The 17843-nt window shown below is 42.2% G+C and overlaps 4 protein-coding genes across 6 annotated transcripts in view; all 4 read right to left on the bottom strand.

The window, feature by feature from the left end:
• Nucleotides 1-181: 181 nt before the first annotated feature.
• On the bottom strand, nt 182-4592 carry sgo1 (shugoshin 1). 2 transcript variants are annotated; one of them, XM_086136881.1, is made up of 10 exons: nt 4469-4592; nt 4152-4294; nt 3608-3807; nt 3486-3532; nt 3362-3414; nt 2358-3071; nt 2179-2283; nt 1541-1726; nt 1217-1397; nt 182-886 (listed from the first exon to the last, which is right to left on the bottom strand). In XM_086136881.1, exons 2-10 carry the CDS (start codon nt 4285-4287, stop codon nt 730-732), a joined length of 1779 nt encoding a protein of 592 aa, XP_085993007.1. In that variant the 5' UTR covers nt 4288-4294; nt 4469-4592; the 3' UTR covers nt 182-729. The 2 variants fall into 2 exon arrangements, with proteins under 2 accessions (XP_085993007.1, XP_085993008.1); XM_086136882.1 differs by lacking the exon at nt 4469-4592 and having other exon boundaries at nt 4152-4297.
• A 220-nt stretch (nt 4593-4812) lies between these two features.
• LOC147191067 (zinc finger protein 385D-like) lies at nt 4813-6303 on the bottom strand. The gene is made up of 4 exons (XM_086137229.1): nt 5913-6303; nt 5651-5832; nt 5473-5574; nt 4813-5307 (listed from the first exon to the last, which is right to left on the bottom strand). The coding sequence occupies exons 1-4, from the start codon at nt 6019-6021 to the stop codon at nt 5116-5118; spliced, it is 585 nt and encodes a 194-aa protein (XP_085993355.1). The 5' UTR covers nt 6022-6303; the 3' UTR covers nt 4813-5115.
• Nucleotides 6304-7832: 1529 nt separating this feature from the next.
• LOC147191066 (ras-related protein Rab-25-like) lies at nt 7833-13034 on the bottom strand. Its single transcript, XM_086136295.1, has 5 exons — nt 12836-13034; nt 11162-11357; nt 10794-10987; nt 10599-10679; nt 7833-10521 (listed from the first exon to the last, which is right to left on the bottom strand). Exons 1-5 carry the CDS (start codon nt 12870-12872, stop codon nt 10394-10396), a joined length of 636 nt encoding a protein of 211 aa, XP_085992421.1. The 5' UTR covers nt 12873-13034; the 3' UTR covers nt 7833-10393.
• A 1239-nt stretch (nt 13035-14273) lies between these two features.
• Nucleotides 14274-17843, bottom strand: part of ubqln4 (ubiquilin 4) — an 11187-nt gene continuing 7617 nt past the window's right edge. For both annotated transcript variants that reach the window (XM_086136293.1, XM_086136294.1), the window contains exons 9-11: nt 16635-16750; nt 16319-16535; nt 14274-15291 (exon numbers count right to left, since the gene is read on the bottom strand). In XM_086136293.1, the coding sequence (XP_085992419.1) occupies nt 15139-15291; nt 16319-16535; nt 16635-16750 (486 nt within the window). In that variant the 3' untranslated portion in view covers nt 14274-15138. The remainder of the gene's footprint in view (nt 15292-16318; nt 16536-16634; nt 16751-17843) is intronic.

Here is a 17843-nt window from a genome sequence, read left to right as displayed (position 1 = left end):
TATTACAAAGTAAAATTTGTATTATAGTTAAACGAGACGCTTATTTTAAATGTCGAAATGAGATACTTGTTTAAAAAAAAAAGGCATTACTCGAGGAATCAATGAAATAATGGATTGGATAATTGATTACAAAAATACATTTTATTTCAAAATGAGACTCTCTAAGAGCAACCAAAAAAAAAACATTTACTTGTTTCACTCAGGGTCAAGCTGACTTGACAACCACTTTGCTAAGAGCAAAAAAAAACACTTGTTTGACGCAAATGCTACTACTCACTCAATTTGTGAACAAAGCATGCATTCCAAAACAAGACACACATTTTAAATTACAAAATATATTTTGTGCCCCATTTATTCAATAACGGGCTTCGTACGATTGTTGCCTATTTAGAGATGTATTAAACGAAGAAAAAAAAAATCAATGACTTAAGTTGTCATTTCCGCAGATAGATTTGTGTATTTTATTTTGTTTTTTACTGAAGATTTGGTCAATGGTCTTTGCAGCAAATGAAATGAAGGCAAATGTGAAAAAGAAGTCAAAATGTACATTTTTTTGCCTTATTTTTGCATTTCTTGCAAATAGCAGTGCCTATTTTGAGTCGTGTTAAATGTGAAAGAAAAAGGGGCAATATCAGCTTCCTGTTTTGTAAGAATTTTACACGTTACTTGACTATCAATTTGGCTTTTGAAACACATTCAGTTCGAAACACTTTTTGGGTGGTAAAAGCATCAACGACATCCAACAAACGACTCGTTATATTTGCCTAGTTTGTCGCGTGTGCTGGCGGACGCTCGAGAAGGCCTGCCTGTCAACTTGGTCTTGAAAATGGGCGAGCCCGGCGGGAGGAATCGCGAGTCGGTGAATTTGTCCCCGCGCCGGAGTTTCCTGTCGGGTGAGACGAAGGCATCGGTCAAACGAGATGCGCCATTTTGATACCGTGTCGTTTGATCCACTCAATACATATCCCACTGAATCTCATATTTGGGAAATCAAATTGTTGGAGTATTTGAATTCTTGGCAGTTATCAAACCAAATGTAATCATTGTTTCTAAGATAAAAAACACAATTCTAAAGTGCCATTTTTCACACTTTTCTTGCTAAAAATATATTGACTGTTTCTTTGGCCCAATGAAATGCCTTATTCGTATTTTAAATTACATGAAAATGTAAATTCTGAATGATGTGCCTGCAAAACACGAACGGCATGTTACATACGCGCTCAAGGAGGGCTCCTTGTAGTCCACCACTAGGGTGCGTCGTCGCATCCGTGGGGTCGCCGGCGTGGACGAGCACAGCGTTTGGGAGGCGCGGCGGCGGGCTATGGGCGACAGATTGGTCATGTCACTCAGGGTCAAGCCGACGCATCCCGGCGCCCGCCCGGAGCCACCGAGCCCACCTGGAGAGATTTGACACAAGTGTGAAGAGGAAAAGACCAAGGAGACGCGCGCGCGGTGATTCCCCAGGAGAAAAAGAGGCGAGTGCTAATGCTAAGCTAACACCCAGTAGACAAACGGGCAGGATTCGGGAATCATGACATACATTTCTTGCGCTGGCGTTGCTGTTGGAGCGGGTGGCTGGCAAGTGCGGAAGGAGGAGGCGGCGGAGGCTGACTTTCACAGAGGGAGTCCCCGAATCGGGAGAGGACATCATCAATGGTCATGTCAACTTCCGCCAGGGTGCTGACTGAGGGGAAAGCGGTGCCCACTATGTCCTGGCTTAGCCCTTCTGTTCAGACAAATTATAAACATATGCCAAATTTCAGTTACAGTCTAAGGACGTTTCGGCCTGGCCGCCGAGCGATATATGACTTACGCAGGGATGGCAATGGCTAGTGATGAAAAAAGCGGAAAGGGGCGTGGCCTGGACGGGGCGACCAATCACAACAAGTAAGACATCATACACGTCCAATCGCAGGGCTGTTTACAATCGGGAGATGGAAAGACTGATCGGGAGAGCTCGTGAAAACTTGACGATAAGGTACCTGACCCCCCCTAAAATTTTCTCAACAGATTTAGGCGATTCACAAAAATGATAAATTTAAGAAATAAAAAGGCAGATTTCCGTGTATCCGCGGAAAATTGCCATCCCTGCTTACGTAAGACTGAGGGCTGGGGAAAGAAAGAGTTGAAAAATATGCCAACACAAAATTTTTTTGCACCCAAGCGCCATCGACTGACCTTGTTGACACGCGGAGTGAGGACTGTTTGAGAAACTTGTTTGGTGGACCCCATCGACTTCCTGATTGGGTTGCGCATCCTCCTGCCGCCACTCCTGGTCCGTCACTGTGAGGGTGGATGTACGCGTGCATGTTAACAAGGAAAACAAACATCGACCATGTCTGAATGTTGATGCTGACCAGATTTTGGCCGGCTGGCGTTTGTGTTGGCAGCTCGTCCCCTGCGGGTGGCGATGACCTTGGTGGTCTCGGGGGACGCACACTCTCTTCGGGGCTTCTTCTTCGGCACATACAGGCTATCTTCCGACTCGGAGGATGGCGATGACGGCGAGCTGGGGTCCGGAGCCAGAGAGTCTGGGGTGGGGTCTCCGGCGGGTTCCGTAACGGGGTCTCCGGGGTGGTTGGGCTTGGCCCTGAAGGGCGTGAGGTGGACGGCCTCCTCGCAGTCAAAGTCAAAGGTGTCGTTGAAGCCCAGTGAGGTGTTGAGCTGCTGGAGGGGTGGCGCGTGGCGCTCCCGGCTTTTGGATCGCGCCCTGCGCTTGGGGTTCTCCCAGGGTTTTTTTAGGGGCGCTCGCTCAGGCTTGCGTCCTCGTTCGGGGGGGTTGGCCGTGGAAGCATCCGCTTTGGGACGCAACTGATAGCGCCCATCTTTGCGAGTGTTGACGGGTGGCTCGGAGTCCGGCACGCAGATGGGATCGTCCACCCGTCCCTTCAAAACCTCATGGGGGTCTTCGTGCTGTTTGGGGCGTTCTGCCCCGAGTGCCCCCAAGTTCACCTCGGCGATGAAGCGCACGCGATCGGACCGCCTCCTGTCGCCGTGTCTTTTCCTCACCATCACCGTAGGAGGCAGAGCCATTCGGATATAGTCAGGCTGGACGTCCATTTTAGGAGATTCTGCCAACACAAAGTGAAAGGTTGTCATTGTACTGACATAAAGAGGAGGCACACAAAAAGAAATACATAATAATAATCAGAAAAAAAATACGAGGGTGGGGGAGTGAGGCTCACTCCGCTTCCATTCACATCAATGTAACTGAAACAAGATGTACATCGCTCGCATATATTTTGCAAACAATGACGACAAGCTTCACTATTTCATCCTAAACAGCATACATTGACAACCATATTACTTACACATAAATCTACTGACTTATATTTGAATCTTCATATCTTATTGTCCGTACCTGCACAAATCGGGGAGACCTCACACGGTTTACCCTCGCTGATCTTTTCTCTCCTACACAATTCCCAAGCAAGTTAGAAAACTGATGTTATTTATTCACATGAATATGTAAGATGACATATTACCTTGGTGACTCCACATTCGCTTCCACGGGCAGCTCGGATGCTTCAGCCTGAATCAAAAGACCACATCGATGTACGTTCATATGAAAACATCCCTGATGATGTCATAATAATGAGCTCGTTACCAGAGGGGAGGAAGTGGTGAGGGCCTGCTGCTCCTGGAGCTTCCTCCTGAGCAGCGTCACGTGGAAGAAGAGGGACTGCTTCAACTGCAGGATGATAGCATTGGCCTGCCGCACCTTCTCCTTCTCTGCCTGCAGCGCTAACGCCAGCTCCGTGTTGTTCTGCTTCAAGGCCACGAGCAGGCTGCCCGGCATGATGCTGCCTGATGCCCGCGGCAAGAACAGCAGACATTAACTATGACTGTACTACATATGAGCAAAATATGTTTTGCAAATAAGGGGGAAAAACTGACAAAAATAATCATGCAATCCTAAACAGAAGGAAAGCTCATTAAAGAGCAACTCTAGATAATTACATAAATACAAATAAAATATCTGAATAGTAAAAAGAAAAAAAGACATTTGAAATTGCTAGAAAAAGACAAAATGTGAAAAAAAAAGTTAAAGCAAAGCAAATAAAATGTCAAAAAAAATTCAAGCATTAAAATAAATATATAAATAATAACAACAACAATGAATAATGGAGAATGTGCGGAGCGAGTGTTACTGGCGCTTTGGTGGGCGAGTCTCGCTCTTGTCCCCCTGCTGTGTGCCGCCGCCCGGCTTAGCTGCTTGTTGCGCATCACCTTCATTTTTTCCTTAATCTCCTCCAGGGGTGGCTTTTTCTGGACCCGTTTCCCCATCGTGGCTCTGTAGGAGCAACAAAAGATCACTGGATATTCTTCCAAATGCCTCCAAACAAGTTCACCCCTCAAAATGGCCGAACGGACAACAGCAAGCTAACACTACTGACAGCCTCACGACTTCGCGTTAGCTTCACGACAAAAGGAACTTCAAAACAGTCAATTCAGGTCGTAAACCTACCACGAATTATTTGGATCCAAGTAATCCAGTGCTTGAATGAACAAAGAAGTGCGTGTTTTATTCTGTCAACAGGAAAGACGTTGCATTTTTGTCGCGTAACAGAGCAATGGAAGGCATCTGTTCGTCTCCTCTTCCGGAAGGATCGTTCGAAATGCGTGCCGCGAGTGCTGATTGGCCGCAATGGTCAGTGACGTCACATCAGCGGCGAACGACAGAAGAGTTCCCATTGCAGGACGGCGACTCCTAAATATATAAAAAACCGGTTTGAATTTGTATTATTTCAATATTTTTATAGCATGCTTTTATTCACTTTATTCTTGTATTCGTGTATTAATTGTAAAGCTTTTTACATGAATTCAAATGATGTATATACAAACATTTACAACAAAGAATCCAAAGAAAAAGCACATAAAATATCAAGTAAACTATATTCCGAAACAAAGTAGATACCGTTGCTTGAAGAAATATATAAATAAAAAAACGCATAAAGACAAAAAATTATTAAACAAAAATCAAACTAGAAACAAACAAAAATTTCTATCGTAAAATATGAAAATAAAAATCAATGTCAGTGCTCACAAAATGGAGCTTGAAAAGGTTGGAAATCACATACACCACAAGGGATGAGAGAAGTGAAAAAAAATTATTCAGTAGTGAGGAAGCACAAGCGGTGGATGCATGACCGCCCTGGTGGGGGGAGGAACACGAAAGAGGGTCGGGCTGGCGTTGGTGGCAAGATGGAGAGAGAAGGGCGGTAGCAATGACATGGCGGCCGCCAGCTGGCCATGCAGGAGAGACGAGGCCAGCATCAACGGTGGTTTGAACTGATCGTGGTTCTTCTGGAAAAGGGCGGCAAGCAGATTGGAGAAGTTTTGTTGCCATTCAATCCGGGCCCGAAACGGGCAGCGGAGGAACATTTCAAACAGGAAGTCAAAAATAAAGTAAATCCGCCAAGAGTGGTTTTCAAATTCGTAGTGACAAAATAAGCATGAACTCCAACTCACTGGTTGTGAGGTGTGCAGCCGTTGTCCCGCCACATACGGCTTGAACTTGGGCTTGGTCACTTTCCCCGCCGCTCGGTCCTTGTGCCTTCGGCTGCTGATGTGCTGCAAGTTCAACAACGGTGAAACCTTACTTTGAAACCCTAATCCTAGTTTGAAACTCTAACTTTGCAAAGCGCACCTGTTTAAGTTGCGTGTCCGAATTGACGTGCACGTCGCAGATGTGACAGCGAAATGTTTTGTCCCGGAGGCCGCCGGCCGGCTCGGACGGGGGTTTCTTGCCCTTGCTGCCGCCGACTCTAGGGAAGGACTCGATGGCGCCGTTGCCGCTCTTGGCCTCCAGCATGGTCTTGTGCTTGGCGCCTCAACACGGACATACAGTCAACAGCTGAACTTTATTTGGTCGCTTGTCAGAAGCCCTTTGAATTGCCCTTTCGCCTCACCGCTGTTGTGAGCTTGCAGCTGGGAGGCCGAGTTGACGGCCATTTTGCAGAGTGAGCAGTAGAGCGGCCGCTTGGCTTTGTTCCAATCTTGCGGTTCTCGTTCAGACATGGCCGCCGCCGCAGCCTCACACGACTCTGAAGTAGGATGTCTAAATATTCAAGGGACACCTAAACAGGAAGTAACTGCAGACATGGTGAGGGGACGTCACAGAGGGGACATTTGTACACCGTGGAAGATGACAACAAAGCATCACAAATGCATTTTATTTTGGTCTTGTGGGTTTATTTATTATTATTCATTAATAATAAAATAAATAAATTATTTTAATTATTAAATGTCAGTTTTTATATTGTTCTATTTTTCAATATATTTTTTTTACATTTCATGTAAAAACAAACAAAAAAACTGTAATAAGCATGCCAGGCCACTAGTTGGCAATGTTTTTATCTTGAATGCAAAAGAATCATACTCAATTCAAAATAATACAAGACTTAATAATTTAAGAAAACAACAGTTATATAGTTGCAAGAAGTTAAATCGTAGTAGTTTATCTTTAAATTTTATTTGGAACCTGTAATAAGCATGGCAAACCACTAGTTGGCGATGTTCCATTTTGAATGACAAAACCAACATCGTAGTCACAATATTACAGGACTAAAGTGGTACCTTTCATGAATAAACTGAATTCAGTCATGTTATAGAGGGGAAGAAAATTATACTGCTATATAATGTTGCAATCTAAGGGGAAAAAAATTGAATCAAGTCGCAATGCTAACTTCATACTGTGTTTAAGTCATTTTTCATGAAAAGTAACAAAATTGTAATACTATGGCAAAAAAATTTGAGTGTAATCATTTTCGGAGAAAAAAAACAAACAAATAACATAATCTCATTAAGAAAAAAAATGAATTGTATGACCAAAACTCACAATACAATTTTCTACGGCAGTTTTTAAACACTCACCAAAATTCAGGCTGGTCGGCGTTTGTCCCCTCGTTGCTTGCACTGGAGCTGCTTCCTCATTTGCATCCTCCTTCTCTTCACCCCAATGGCCAAAGCGCTTTTTGAAACGTAATCGTGGTCAGGCTTGCTCAAATCACCCGAAAAGTGGATCAAGTGTCGCTCCTTGGACAACACTTAACACTTCATGGCATGGACCCAAACATTTGAACATTACAGTTACAGAATGAATGCAAAAATAATGAAAAAAACCCCAACTTAGCCTGAACTAGAAAAAAGAAAGAAAGAAAAAGTTGGATTGTACTTCTTCGATCTTAAATAAATATATATATATATATATATATATATATATATATATATATATAATTCTGTGAAAAATAACATCAAGGCTAAATTAAATACATAAATAAAAAGTGTATCAATTTAGCAACAAATGAAAATATAAAATTTGTTTTGACTGAAAAAAATCTAAAACCACATTGAAAAATACAATAAAAATAAATTCAAAGGAAATGGGGAAAAAGTAGGCACAAAATAAATATTTGAATCTTTTTAATTTTAATTTTGAATCACAATGTATTTTGGCAGGATAAATATGTAATTTAAAATACAACTGCAATTTAAAAATCACCTGCAAACTAAACTTAACACGTTGCAATAAAGTAAAATAAAAAGCAAATGGCAAAAACGCAAATTTGACATTAAACCTCATTCAAAATCCTAATTTTAAAATTTAAAGTGAAGTGAGAAATATAATACAGTACCAATTTAATTTAGAAAACATTTAAAATGTAAATTCCAATACAATTAAAAAAAATCCAATTTCAAAATTTAAAAATAAATAAAATATTAACATTTTGAATTTAATTCAAATGAAAAATAAAACGACAGCATACACATCAAAACTAAACTCGGTTCAAAATGAAAAACGTTTCGTAACATGAATGAAAATGACAAACTTGAGATGACATTTTATTTAAAAGACTTGAACGGAGATGAAAAATAAATGGTTCAATGCCAAACTGGAAATTCAACATTCTAATGCTAATGATTAAATTTGAAAAACCAAATCCGCCAGTTGTGGGCCACAAGTGTACGCAGGCTTGCCACGTGTTGCGCTCACCTCACAGGATTAAGTGAGACGCGGGTGGGCGGGTCCGAATGAATTAGTCTAATGTGTTCGGGCTTCCTGGAAATGGTTTGTGTTGCCACTTGCAGGCTTGCAAGGTGATCTGACGGAGGCGACTTGACGCCTCATCTTCTTGTGGCGGCGTCACCTGATCGCCGCCTCTCAGCTAACGCCACGGTTGCCACGGCAACCCGCCAGCGGCCAGGCTCTTCGGGCCGGATGGATGGCAAGATACGCCGCTTTTAAATCATGCTCGTCGGCTGGCATTCAATTTGTAAAGATGTAGACGTGTTTAAACACTTTCGAAAGGAAATGTACGGAAAGCACCTTTATTGTCTTCCCCCCTCTGAAAAATTGTCAAGTTTCATCTTGTATTGTTATGTCTTTCTCGGAAAATTGTGACTTGTTTTGGGGAAACTGCAACTTCCATTTCAAAATCCTCACCAGTGTGACTGCAGACGCCTGTCAGGCGACAAATTCACAAAGAAGCGTGCACAATATTGTCTAGAGCTCAGGTGTCAAAGTCAAGGCCCGGGGGCCAGATCTGGCCCGCCACATCATTTTATATGGCCCGCAAAAGCAAATCAAGCATGTCAACTGCCTGCTAAAGTCTGAACCCAAATTTCAAATTGTCATCTCTAATTTATAGCAACAATACTCGAACAAGCCATTATTCTTGACTTCTGATTTCAAAACAAGTTAGCCATCAATTTGTTGTTCACTGTGTATGTAATATCTGGAGGTGGTGAAACATTGATATGGTTTTAGAAAATTCTGTTATAACGGCCCTCCAAGGGAAGCCGTAACTACAGTGTGGCTCACGACAAAAAAGACTTTGATACCCCTGGTCTGGAGTGTTAGACACTCGAAGAGATTTAAAAAAAAAAAAAAAAGATTTGAGAAGAAAAAAATTGTACTGAAAATTATGAGGGGGGGAGAAGTTAATATTCCTTGGTTTGAGCCACAAAAAAAAGAGTCAAAATGTTAAAAATAAAAAAAAAACAATCACAATTTAACCCTTCCAGGGACAGCGGTCACTACAGTGGACGGCTTATCATGTTATCAGGTTACAGGGTGCATGAAAGGGTTCAGAACATGACTGTGCACGATTAAGTCATTTAAAAAAATTAATTTAAAAAATACCAAAAAAAAAAAAAACATCACAGGAAAAGTTATCGCGTTACGTAAGCTAGTTGGAACGTTTCAAGAATAACTTTAGTGCAGAAAGTCACCATTTTCAGCAACACAAAGATTGAGGGGGTCACGATTTTAACAACGGGAAATTGCGCTGTCATCAAATACTTATCACAAAAATGCAAACGCGAGTGATGTCGTTAGAAATGAGCTTTCCAAAGCCACATGCCACTTTGGGAAGAATGCTGGCCATAATTAGAATAATTATATTCGGAGCTACTCACGAATCACCAACAGTAACATTTAGGAGTGTTCTTTCATATCGCATCGATCGCACTTCAATGCTTTTAGTCTTTTTTGGGGGACTTGGGGCATGACCAAAAAAAATAATTTGAACCTTTGCGTGAATGTCTATTATTTATTATTATTCCAAATGACGGCCAGTTTACAACAGCTCGGCAACTTGACAATTAAAGTTGGGATTGGAATTTGGGGGAAAATTTTTCACGCAAGCAGCCAGAACATTTTAGCGTGCGTGTGTTTTGTTCAACATGCTAGCCATTGTTCCGACAATTGTTCTTGGTCAAGTTGAAAAAGAAAAATCTTGAGTTGCGATCGTTAGCTATGATGGAAGCCAAGTTGACAACAAATAGCAGTTTGGCAAACAGTTAACAGTTCTTAAAGAGGTTCACTAGCTTCATGCTAACACACAATCTAAAAAGTCATAGACAAGCTAACAAAACTAGCATCCATATCACAGTATTGCTAAATGTTTTAACAACTGCTATTTGAACACCAATGGTAACGTGCATACAAACAAGACTCACAGGCATATGGTCTTTATCCTCTGCAAAAATGACGACTATAGCTGCAGCTTACTGAGCATGTATTATACTGCCCTCTGATGGCGATGGTATGCACACCAGAAGGAGCAGCACAATGGCCATTGAAAAAGCACGATTCATAAACCGTTTCATTCTTTACATTGTGTTTAATTACGCGATTTTTAAAAAAAAATCGAAACTATAATGTGGTAGACATTTTTGTTGGTATTTTTTGGGGCAGCGCTGGAACGGATTCACCGAATTTCCCGTCATATCAACTGTTGGGATGATTTGTGATTTACGTGTTTTAAGTTACGAGTGTGCTCATGGTACGGATTCGAACTTGCAAGTCAAGGCACCGGTGTATCATTAAAGACAAATGTCAGTAGCAAAAAAAAAAAAAAAAAGGGGGGTGGGGCGGCAGAGGGAGGAGTTACGAGTTTTTGCAGCATCGCCGTCGCTCCTCCTGGGCCTCGCTGGTGGGTCGGACCGTTCCCGACAGTGTCACGGCGCTGATGGAGCCCCGCGTGACCTCTCGGCTGGCGACCTTGCGATGGATCGCTGGGAGATTGCAGGGAGGGAATAAGATATTAATGGCAGCCAATAAGAGGCATGGTGTGAAGAAGAGCGGAGCGCACCGGTCAGGATGTCGATGAAGGCCGCCTCTACGTTGCTGGAGTCCAACGCCGACGTCTCCATGAACAGCAGACCCTTGTTCTCTGAACGCGGATGGGATGGGAGGGAGATCATGTGATCAAAGAGGCGCAATGCGATCGGACGACAGAAAATTTCAAGAGTCAAGCGGAAGCCTCGGAAAAGCTGTCGGCGCTCACCTGCGAAGGCCCTGGCCTCCTCGGCGGGCACGGTGCGCAGGTCCTCCAGGTCCCTCTTGTTGCCCACCAGCATGACCACGATATGCGGGTCGGCGTGGTCATAGAGTTCTTTGAGCCAGCGCTCGGCGCTCTCGTAGGTCAGGTGCTTGCTGATGTCGTAGACCAGGAGGGCGCCCACCGCCCCGCGGTAGTACCTGAAACCAACACATTGACACGCTCAGTAGGCTACGACTTTTTTTTTTTTTTTTTTTTGGTGAGGTGGGCTGGGGGGGCTTCTGCTCAACAATCCAACTATATTTTCAAGATATTTTTGTAACGTGACTTTCTTTCTTAAAAATGATGACTGTGCTGTGTGTGTGCGCACGCACGCTGAGGTAATGGCCCGGTAGCGCTCCAGGCCGGCCGTGTCCCACACTTGCATCTTAATGGTGCAGTTATCCAGCTGGACGGTGCGCGTGCTAAACTCCACGCCGATGGTGGTGCGGCTGTCGTGGTTGAACTCATTCTTGGTGAAGCGTGTCAGCAGGTTGCTCTTGCCCACGCCGGACTCGCCGATCAAAACCACTGAAGAAAAAATACAAAACGAGGCGTCAACTGCAAGCCCAACTGTACGTCATCTTGTTGCAGTTACACATCTGAGCAACAGGGGGTGCTGCTACACCCTTCTATAAAATAAGATGTCCCATTTTGGTGGAGTCTCTTGGCTCTCATTCGGATTGAGCGATTTGAGAAAAATACTGCACTAAATTAAGTCTGTTTTACTGAATGAAAATAAAAATGAGTAAAGTTGGGGGGGGGGGGGATATCTGCTTTTTGTTTGACAGTGACTAAGACTTTTTATTTAATCAGAGAAAAGTCAAACTGTTTGGAGTTTTTGCATTAAAAATAAAAACGAAAATTTTAAGGCTTTTTACATAGTTTTTGTTGTGATGAGAAGACATTTTTCTCAACAATATGCCCAAAAATTTGGATTAATTGAAAACAGACTTTTCGTAACGAATGACAAATTTGTCGCTCAATTTATTTGATGACGGAGACTTTTTGGGACAAAAGTCTCATATTTACATTTTTTTACAGTATATGCTTGTTGTTGGCAATAATTGACATTTTGTGATTAAAAACCCAGAGCTAAAAGCAGGTACTTTTAAATTTTTAATAAACAAAAGTGTTGTTATTTTGGACATTTAAAAAAAAAGTAGTTTCTTACTTGCTGTTGGACTGTAGCTATAAAATAATTGACCTATTTTTGAAGAATGTGTCACAAAATTATCCGCAAATTTTGCAGCAACTTTTCAGGAACACAGATGGGGGGGCGGGGGGATCAACACAAAACTGAAGCTACAGCAAAAAGTTGCACTTGAATTTTCAATTTTTTTTTGACAATTTCCTAAATTTGACAAAGTGTGATTTGAGAGAAATGACACAGTGATAGTCTGATTGCACTTTTGTCCGGTGACTTTAAAAAAAAAAAGAATAAAAAAGACTATTTGGAACTGTATGGCAATTATTTTAAAAGTACAGTATCAACTACTCACCAGGGGGTGTCAAACTCATTTTTAGCACGGCCCACATTGTAAATAGCGTTTCTCTTGGAGGGTCGTAAGAAAAATGCTTACAATATCTTATTACATATGAGAATTTGAAATTTTGGTTCAGATTTAGCAAGCATGGTAGAAGTTGACATGTTTGAGTTGCATTCGTGGGCCACAAAAAAATCATATAGAGGGGCCAGATCTGGCTCGTGGGCCTTCCGTTTGATACTTGTGAACGACACCCAGCCTAAAATTTAGCAGTTGAATTGAAGTGCTTGCTATCTTACAGTGTGCTGGTCTTAAAAAAGTAATTAACACTTCCTTGAAGGCAAATTACAACTGTTTCGCGTGTGTGCATTCAACCACATTTGATAATGCCAATCATGGCACGGAGGCTCCAAAAGGGCAAAATCTCACCATCCTTTCGCACATATTGAAACGTATTCGACACATCCGTGGAACAGGAATCCAGTTCAATCAAAGCCATTCAAACAATCAACGCAGACTCACCTTTGAAGACAAAATTATAGGTGTCGTCCGACTGCATGCTGCAATCGCTCACTCAGGCTACTTTCCTGCCGGGACACCGCTCGACATCAGAAGCCGCCGAAGAGGGTAAAAAAAATTAAAATACATTCAGTCTCCTCGCCCCTCTCTCTCTCTCTCTCTCCCTCTCCACACCAGGCGAGTGTTGAAGTGGAAGGCAGAACCAGTCCGACGGCATCTGTACACTTCCTTCTTTATCTGGGGCTGCCAGTGGCTGTGGAGGGGTGGGGGGGGGCAGCGTGTAGCCTGCCCTTCCCTCGTCAGGTGACGGGCGCAACGGGTAGAACCACTGGAAAAGCTGGCCTGACAGGTGGTGCACCTGCCACGGACGCACCTCAGTTGAAGACCACGTCAGCCATGTTGGCTAAGGGCTGGACTCGTGTCGTTGAAGACCAGTTTTTGTTTGCTTTCTAATCGGATAGTTTTTTTTCATAAGAGACTTAATTTGAAGAGCAGAAAATGTAGTAGTTCCTCGTCCGAGCCACAAGGGGGTGCTGCACGCAGCTACTTTTGGTTGAGTCTCTTTGCACCCTTCAAATTCAGCTTTTTAGTGAAAGTATATAAAAATAAATAAATACATTTAAAATGCCCAAACTTTGCAAGCTGCAACTTTTGGTTGAGTCCGATTTTTTTTTTTAGGTTTTGTCAGCTGCTACTTTTGGTTGAGGTGTTGACGAACGATTTAGCATTTGGTGAAAATAAAGTTGAAAAAAAAAATTAAAATACCAAAACTTTGCAAGGTGCAACTTTTGGTCCAGTCAGATCCAGAAAAATAATAATGAATAAATGAATTATATTTGGAGGGGCTTGTCAGCTACTAATTTTGGTTGAGCTGTTGACGAACGATTTAGCAATTGAGCGCAAAATAGCGCTAGCATTTTAAAAACAAGCTTAACAGATTTAAAAAGCAAGAATTTTGTGAATAAACAAAAACTTGGCAAAAACGATTTCCACAAATAACACCAGATAAAAAGCTATACTGGTCAGAGCCCTAAAATTGCTAATTTTGGAGTTTCTGGTTTGGATTGAATGATTTTTGTCATTGACATAAATTATGTCTTGACTCTAAAATTTGTGTTTAACAGGACAAAAATTTTGGCATGGGACAGTTCATGTTCCTCTGTGAGGTGAACAGTTTTCTCGACACCAACTTGTCTGAATCATCTAAGACAGTGCGCAAAGTTTTTGATGTTTCAGTTTTATTTTATTTTTTCTTTTAGTACAGGACTGTTAAAAGTTAGTTCCAACATGTTCAAATTGGGAGAAGGATTTTCTTTAATTTTGTTGTTTTCAGCCGAGGTCATCGAACAAAGCAAAGCCAGAGAAGCAGTTGCCATGGTAACCACAACTACAATGCTGAGATTTTCCAAAGGAGAAAAAAAAATGGAGATATACGATGATCTAGCGCGAGAGCTGTTTATTTTTCTTCAGAAACATATGGCAGGCCATACTAGAATTCTTTTGCCAAGCCAACTGATTCATGGTTCAATTTACATGTACCCCCGCGAAAAAAAAACCCTCAGAAGAAGTAAATCATCAGATTAAAGTGAAAGAAAATCTCTTTTTGCTTCATATTGTCAGCGTTGCGGATGCCAACTCTTTGCGTCCAATAAATCCAGTGATGTGCGGATGCATGGATTTAACTCGCGCCCACCCCTCATTTGCGCCCACCCCCCTTTCCCTACATCCACACACACACACACACATGGGGGTCTCGCATTGAAGGTAAGGACACAAAAGGCACAGCAGCGGTGCCTCAGACACACAAAGACACTTTTTTTCTCTTCTTCTGTTGAACCTGGAATGACAAACTACACGTGCGGAGGGCATCATTTAGAAATCCGCAACAGTGGAACAAACGCTGCTTTGATCGAGAACAGAAAGCGGGAACTCGGGAGGAACAAACGAGACCTTGGTTTGCTCACGCCTGCATTGCGTGCTTTGAGCTCGAGAACGGAGGGGCCATGCCATTTTTTTGCCAAGAAATGAAGGAAACCACCTATGGGAGACTCTGAGTGGATGGCGCCAACAGAAGAGGGACAAATATCGGAATGGAGCGGGGAGCGGTGACCAAAAAAAAAAGAAAAAAAAAAAAGGGAGGCATCAGATCTTGCCCAAAGTGTCTTTGTTGAAGTTTGGGGATCAATTTGCGATACTTTTTGTCTGTGGATGTGGCATGACGTGCCTGTGTATGCAAATGCGTGTGTGTGTGTGCCAGGCGGCAGAATGTACTGTGTGTGTGTGTGTGTGTGTGTGTATATGTGTCTTTACGAGGGTTGCGAGCCCAACAGTCTCTCGATAGCGGCGTTGATGTCCCCTCCAGTGGCGATGAGGGCCTGTAGATTGGCCTCGCGGTTGATGAAGCCCATGGCGTTCAGTTGGTCCAGCTGCGACTGGAAGCGGACCTCGGGGGTCTGGTTCTGCCCGGGGGGGTCAGAGATAGTCTTATTTTTAAAAGGAACTTGAAGCCACATTGCAAACATACTGAGTATTGCCTGCGGGCGGTGCGCGGGGTTGAAATTTAGTAGATACACAGAAGTCTCCCCAAAAAAAACCCCAAATAATAACTGTTTTCAGACAAAAACTGACATTTTGTTGTGATGTGGCCGTTTTAGAGCCAATCTGGCCACTTCTTTGAAAGGCTAACCTGTAAAATCCTCCTTGGAGTTTGATAAATTGAGCACTAGGGCCCCACAGATCAAGGGGCCGCTATTCGGGCTTTTCAAAAATAATAATGGGCTGGAGTTCCATTTTATATATATATATATATATATATATATATATATATATATATATATATATATATAAATAAAAAAGAGAGAGAGAGATACATACAGTATAATATTAAAAAATATATCCTATAAAATATATTGAAACACCACATTGCAGAATAATTTGGAACAATGCATTTTAACAAAAACTAGTTTCACTTTTGAACCCCCCCAACCCCAAAACCAAAAATACACACACACACACATTTATCAATGGGAGGATTGTTGAAAAACATTGTAATTATTCTCGGACAGCTCATGACAAGAAAGTTATGATGAACTCCATTTGCATAAACCAATGGCAAAAATCATTTGTGTAATAGTTTGGGACGCTTTGTATGTCTGAACCTGAAAAGTTAAATCCAAAAGAACAAAGTATTGAAAAACAATCTAAATTTCTGCTCGGACAAGACCCTTCCAAAGTACGCCAATTTTAAAAATTACATATTTTTCTAAATAATTGGCCGATTATCTGATTTTACTTCTGCCTAATATCATAAATGGTATTGGCCACAAAACCCCCCCCCCAAAAAAACAAACAAGTAAGCTTAACTGTTCATCGTGACGGGATGCGCAGATTTTTGAACCTAGGCAAGTGGCCATCTTGACTCTGAACGTGAGCGACGACCTGAGAGAACGTGCGTGCCAGTGTGTGTGTGTGTGAGTGCGTGCATACCGCCGCGCCTCCTCCGGCAAACATTTGAAGCATCTGTTGCATCAGCTGCTGCTGGGCGACGTTTGGCGGTGTCCCGGCGCTGCTGGGCGAGGACGCGGGGTTCTCGGAGGGCGCGTTGCCGCCCGCAGGGATGCCGGGAATGCTGCCGGGGATGCTGCCGGGGATGCTGCCGGGGATGCTGCCGGGGATGCTTCCGGGAAGGCCGCCTGAGATCAAACTGTGGCAAAAAAGACCCACACAGACGTAAAAAATAAAATAAATAAGTAGATAAAAGTGGCACAAATGTTGATTCTGTTTATGTGCTTGTGGAGCTTACCTGGGCATGAGTCCGGGTGCTTCTGTTTGCAGTGTCTGAAGGCCCTGTTGGATCTGCATGAGCGCTTGCATGGCGCGCGGGTTCGTCATCACCGATAACGCCTCTGGGTTCTGCATCTGAAAAAAAAACCAGACAACAATCAAAAGGATCTAATCCGCAGGGTAATTTAAAAGTGGAAAAATGCATAAAAGACACGAAATGAATATTTTTAACTCATTAAATCGCAGCCATTTTCAATGGAGCAAACCGCTCAATCCCAGCGTTTTACTGGATTTTGACTGATCTTGCAAGGCCCACAGAATATTTGGTTCTAATGATATATAAACATGGAGACTATCAAAATATTCTTTCAGCAGAAAAAAAAATTGTGTCTTTTTCCATTCTTCAGCAATCGGCATTACAAAATGGCTAAGTTTCATGAAAATGGCGATTCCTGGGCCAAAAACTGAGAAAAAGAGCTTTTTGTAAAAGCATCCATTTTAAGCACGTGAGGCACCACTGCCACCTACTGGTCACTTTTTTACATGATTTACAATGCAAACGGCTTATTCTCATTCACAGATTGCATCAGACCCTCCTCCTCTCTTATGACGCAAAAAAAAAAAAAAAAAAGACGTACAAGTACATCCTTGGTAGGCGGGACAAATTTTAAAACGACGTACAAGTTTGTCTTGTGGAGTTAAAGAGTTCGTGGAGTATGCGCTAGGGGGACACACTGTTTTGATCAGAGAAGAAGACAACAACAGCTTCAGTATGTCACTGAGACAAACTCAACGCAGCAGTCACTATCAAGGACATGTGAAGACTTTATTTTTTACACATTTAATAGCGCTCTTCTTAGTCTGTAAGGTGTAGGCAGGGATTACATTTAGATTTTATATGCACATGTGCAAATGGTTTTAAAATTCCTTTCTTTATCAATATCGTTTAATCTTAAAAGTGCATTACTATATTTTTCAATACCAATTACTTGTTAAAGTTTTGTGCAATCTTTGTACAATCAGTGGGATCAGTTGCAATGCATATATGTGAATGATCAAAGTCAATTGCACATTTGTTTAAGGAAATCTAAGGTGCTTCATGAAATGTTTTGTAAAAGATATATTAAATTTCAACATTTTCCTAAATTTCTTGTGCATCTTTCGACAAAAACAAAGGAAAGACATATTTTGATTATTTATAGCAGAGTATGGTATAATTTTAATGGTC

The sequence above is a fragment of the Hippocampus guttulatus genome, chromosome 18 (assembly GCF_054856545.1).
Source record: "Hippocampus guttulatus isolate MCC_2025c chromosome 18, RoL_Hgut_1.0, whole genome shotgun sequence".
Taxonomy (NCBI): Eukaryota; Metazoa; Chordata; class Actinopteri; order Syngnathiformes; family Syngnathidae; genus Hippocampus; species Hippocampus guttulatus.
Note: the sequence above shows the minus strand (reverse complement) of the source record. Positions and strands in the feature narration are given on the sequence as shown.

What these genes read in the sequence shown, in the direction of transcription:
- sgo1 (XM_086136881.1), bottom strand. Translation starts at nt 4,287, where the DNA reads ATGGGGAAACGGGTCCAGAAAAAGCCACCCCTGGAGGAGATTAAGGAA. An exon ending in GCGAATGTGGAGTCACCAAG is followed by an intron (nt 3,415 to 3,485) that starts GTAATATGTCAT and finishes GGAATTGTGTAG; the next exon opens with GAGAGAAAAGATCAGCGAGG. An exon ending in CGCCAGCCGGCCAAAATCTG is followed by an intron (nt 2,284 to 2,357) that starts GTCAGCATCAAC and finishes CCACCCTCACAG; the next exon opens with TGACGGACCAGGAGTGGCGG.
- LOC147191067 (XM_086137229.1), bottom strand. Translation starts at nt 6,021, where the DNA reads ATGTCTGAACGAGAACCGCAAGATTGGAACAAAGCCAAGCGGCCGCTC. An exon ending in GCTGCAAGCTCACAACAGCG is followed by an intron (nt 5,833 to 5,912) that starts GTGAGGCGAAAG and finishes GTCCGTGTTGAG; the next exon opens with GCGCCAAGCACAAGACCATG. An exon ending in GGCTGCACACCTCACAACCA is followed by an intron (nt 5,308 to 5,472) that starts GTGAGTTGGAGT and finishes GCCCTTTTCCAG; the next exon opens with AAGAACCACGATCAGTTCAA.
- LOC147191066 (XM_086136295.1), bottom strand. Translation starts at nt 12,872, where the DNA reads ATGCAGTCGGACGACACCTATAATTTTGTCTTCAAAG. An exon ending in CTATAATTTTGTCTTCAAAG is followed by an intron (nt 11,358 to 12,835) that starts GTGAGTCTGCGT and finishes TTTTTTCTTCAG; the next exon opens with TGGTTTTGATCGGCGAGTCC. An exon ending in CTTCATCGACATCCTGACCG is followed by an intron (nt 10,522 to 10,598) that starts GTGCGCTCCGCT and finishes GCAATCTCCCAG; the next exon opens with CGATCCATCGCAAGGTCGCC.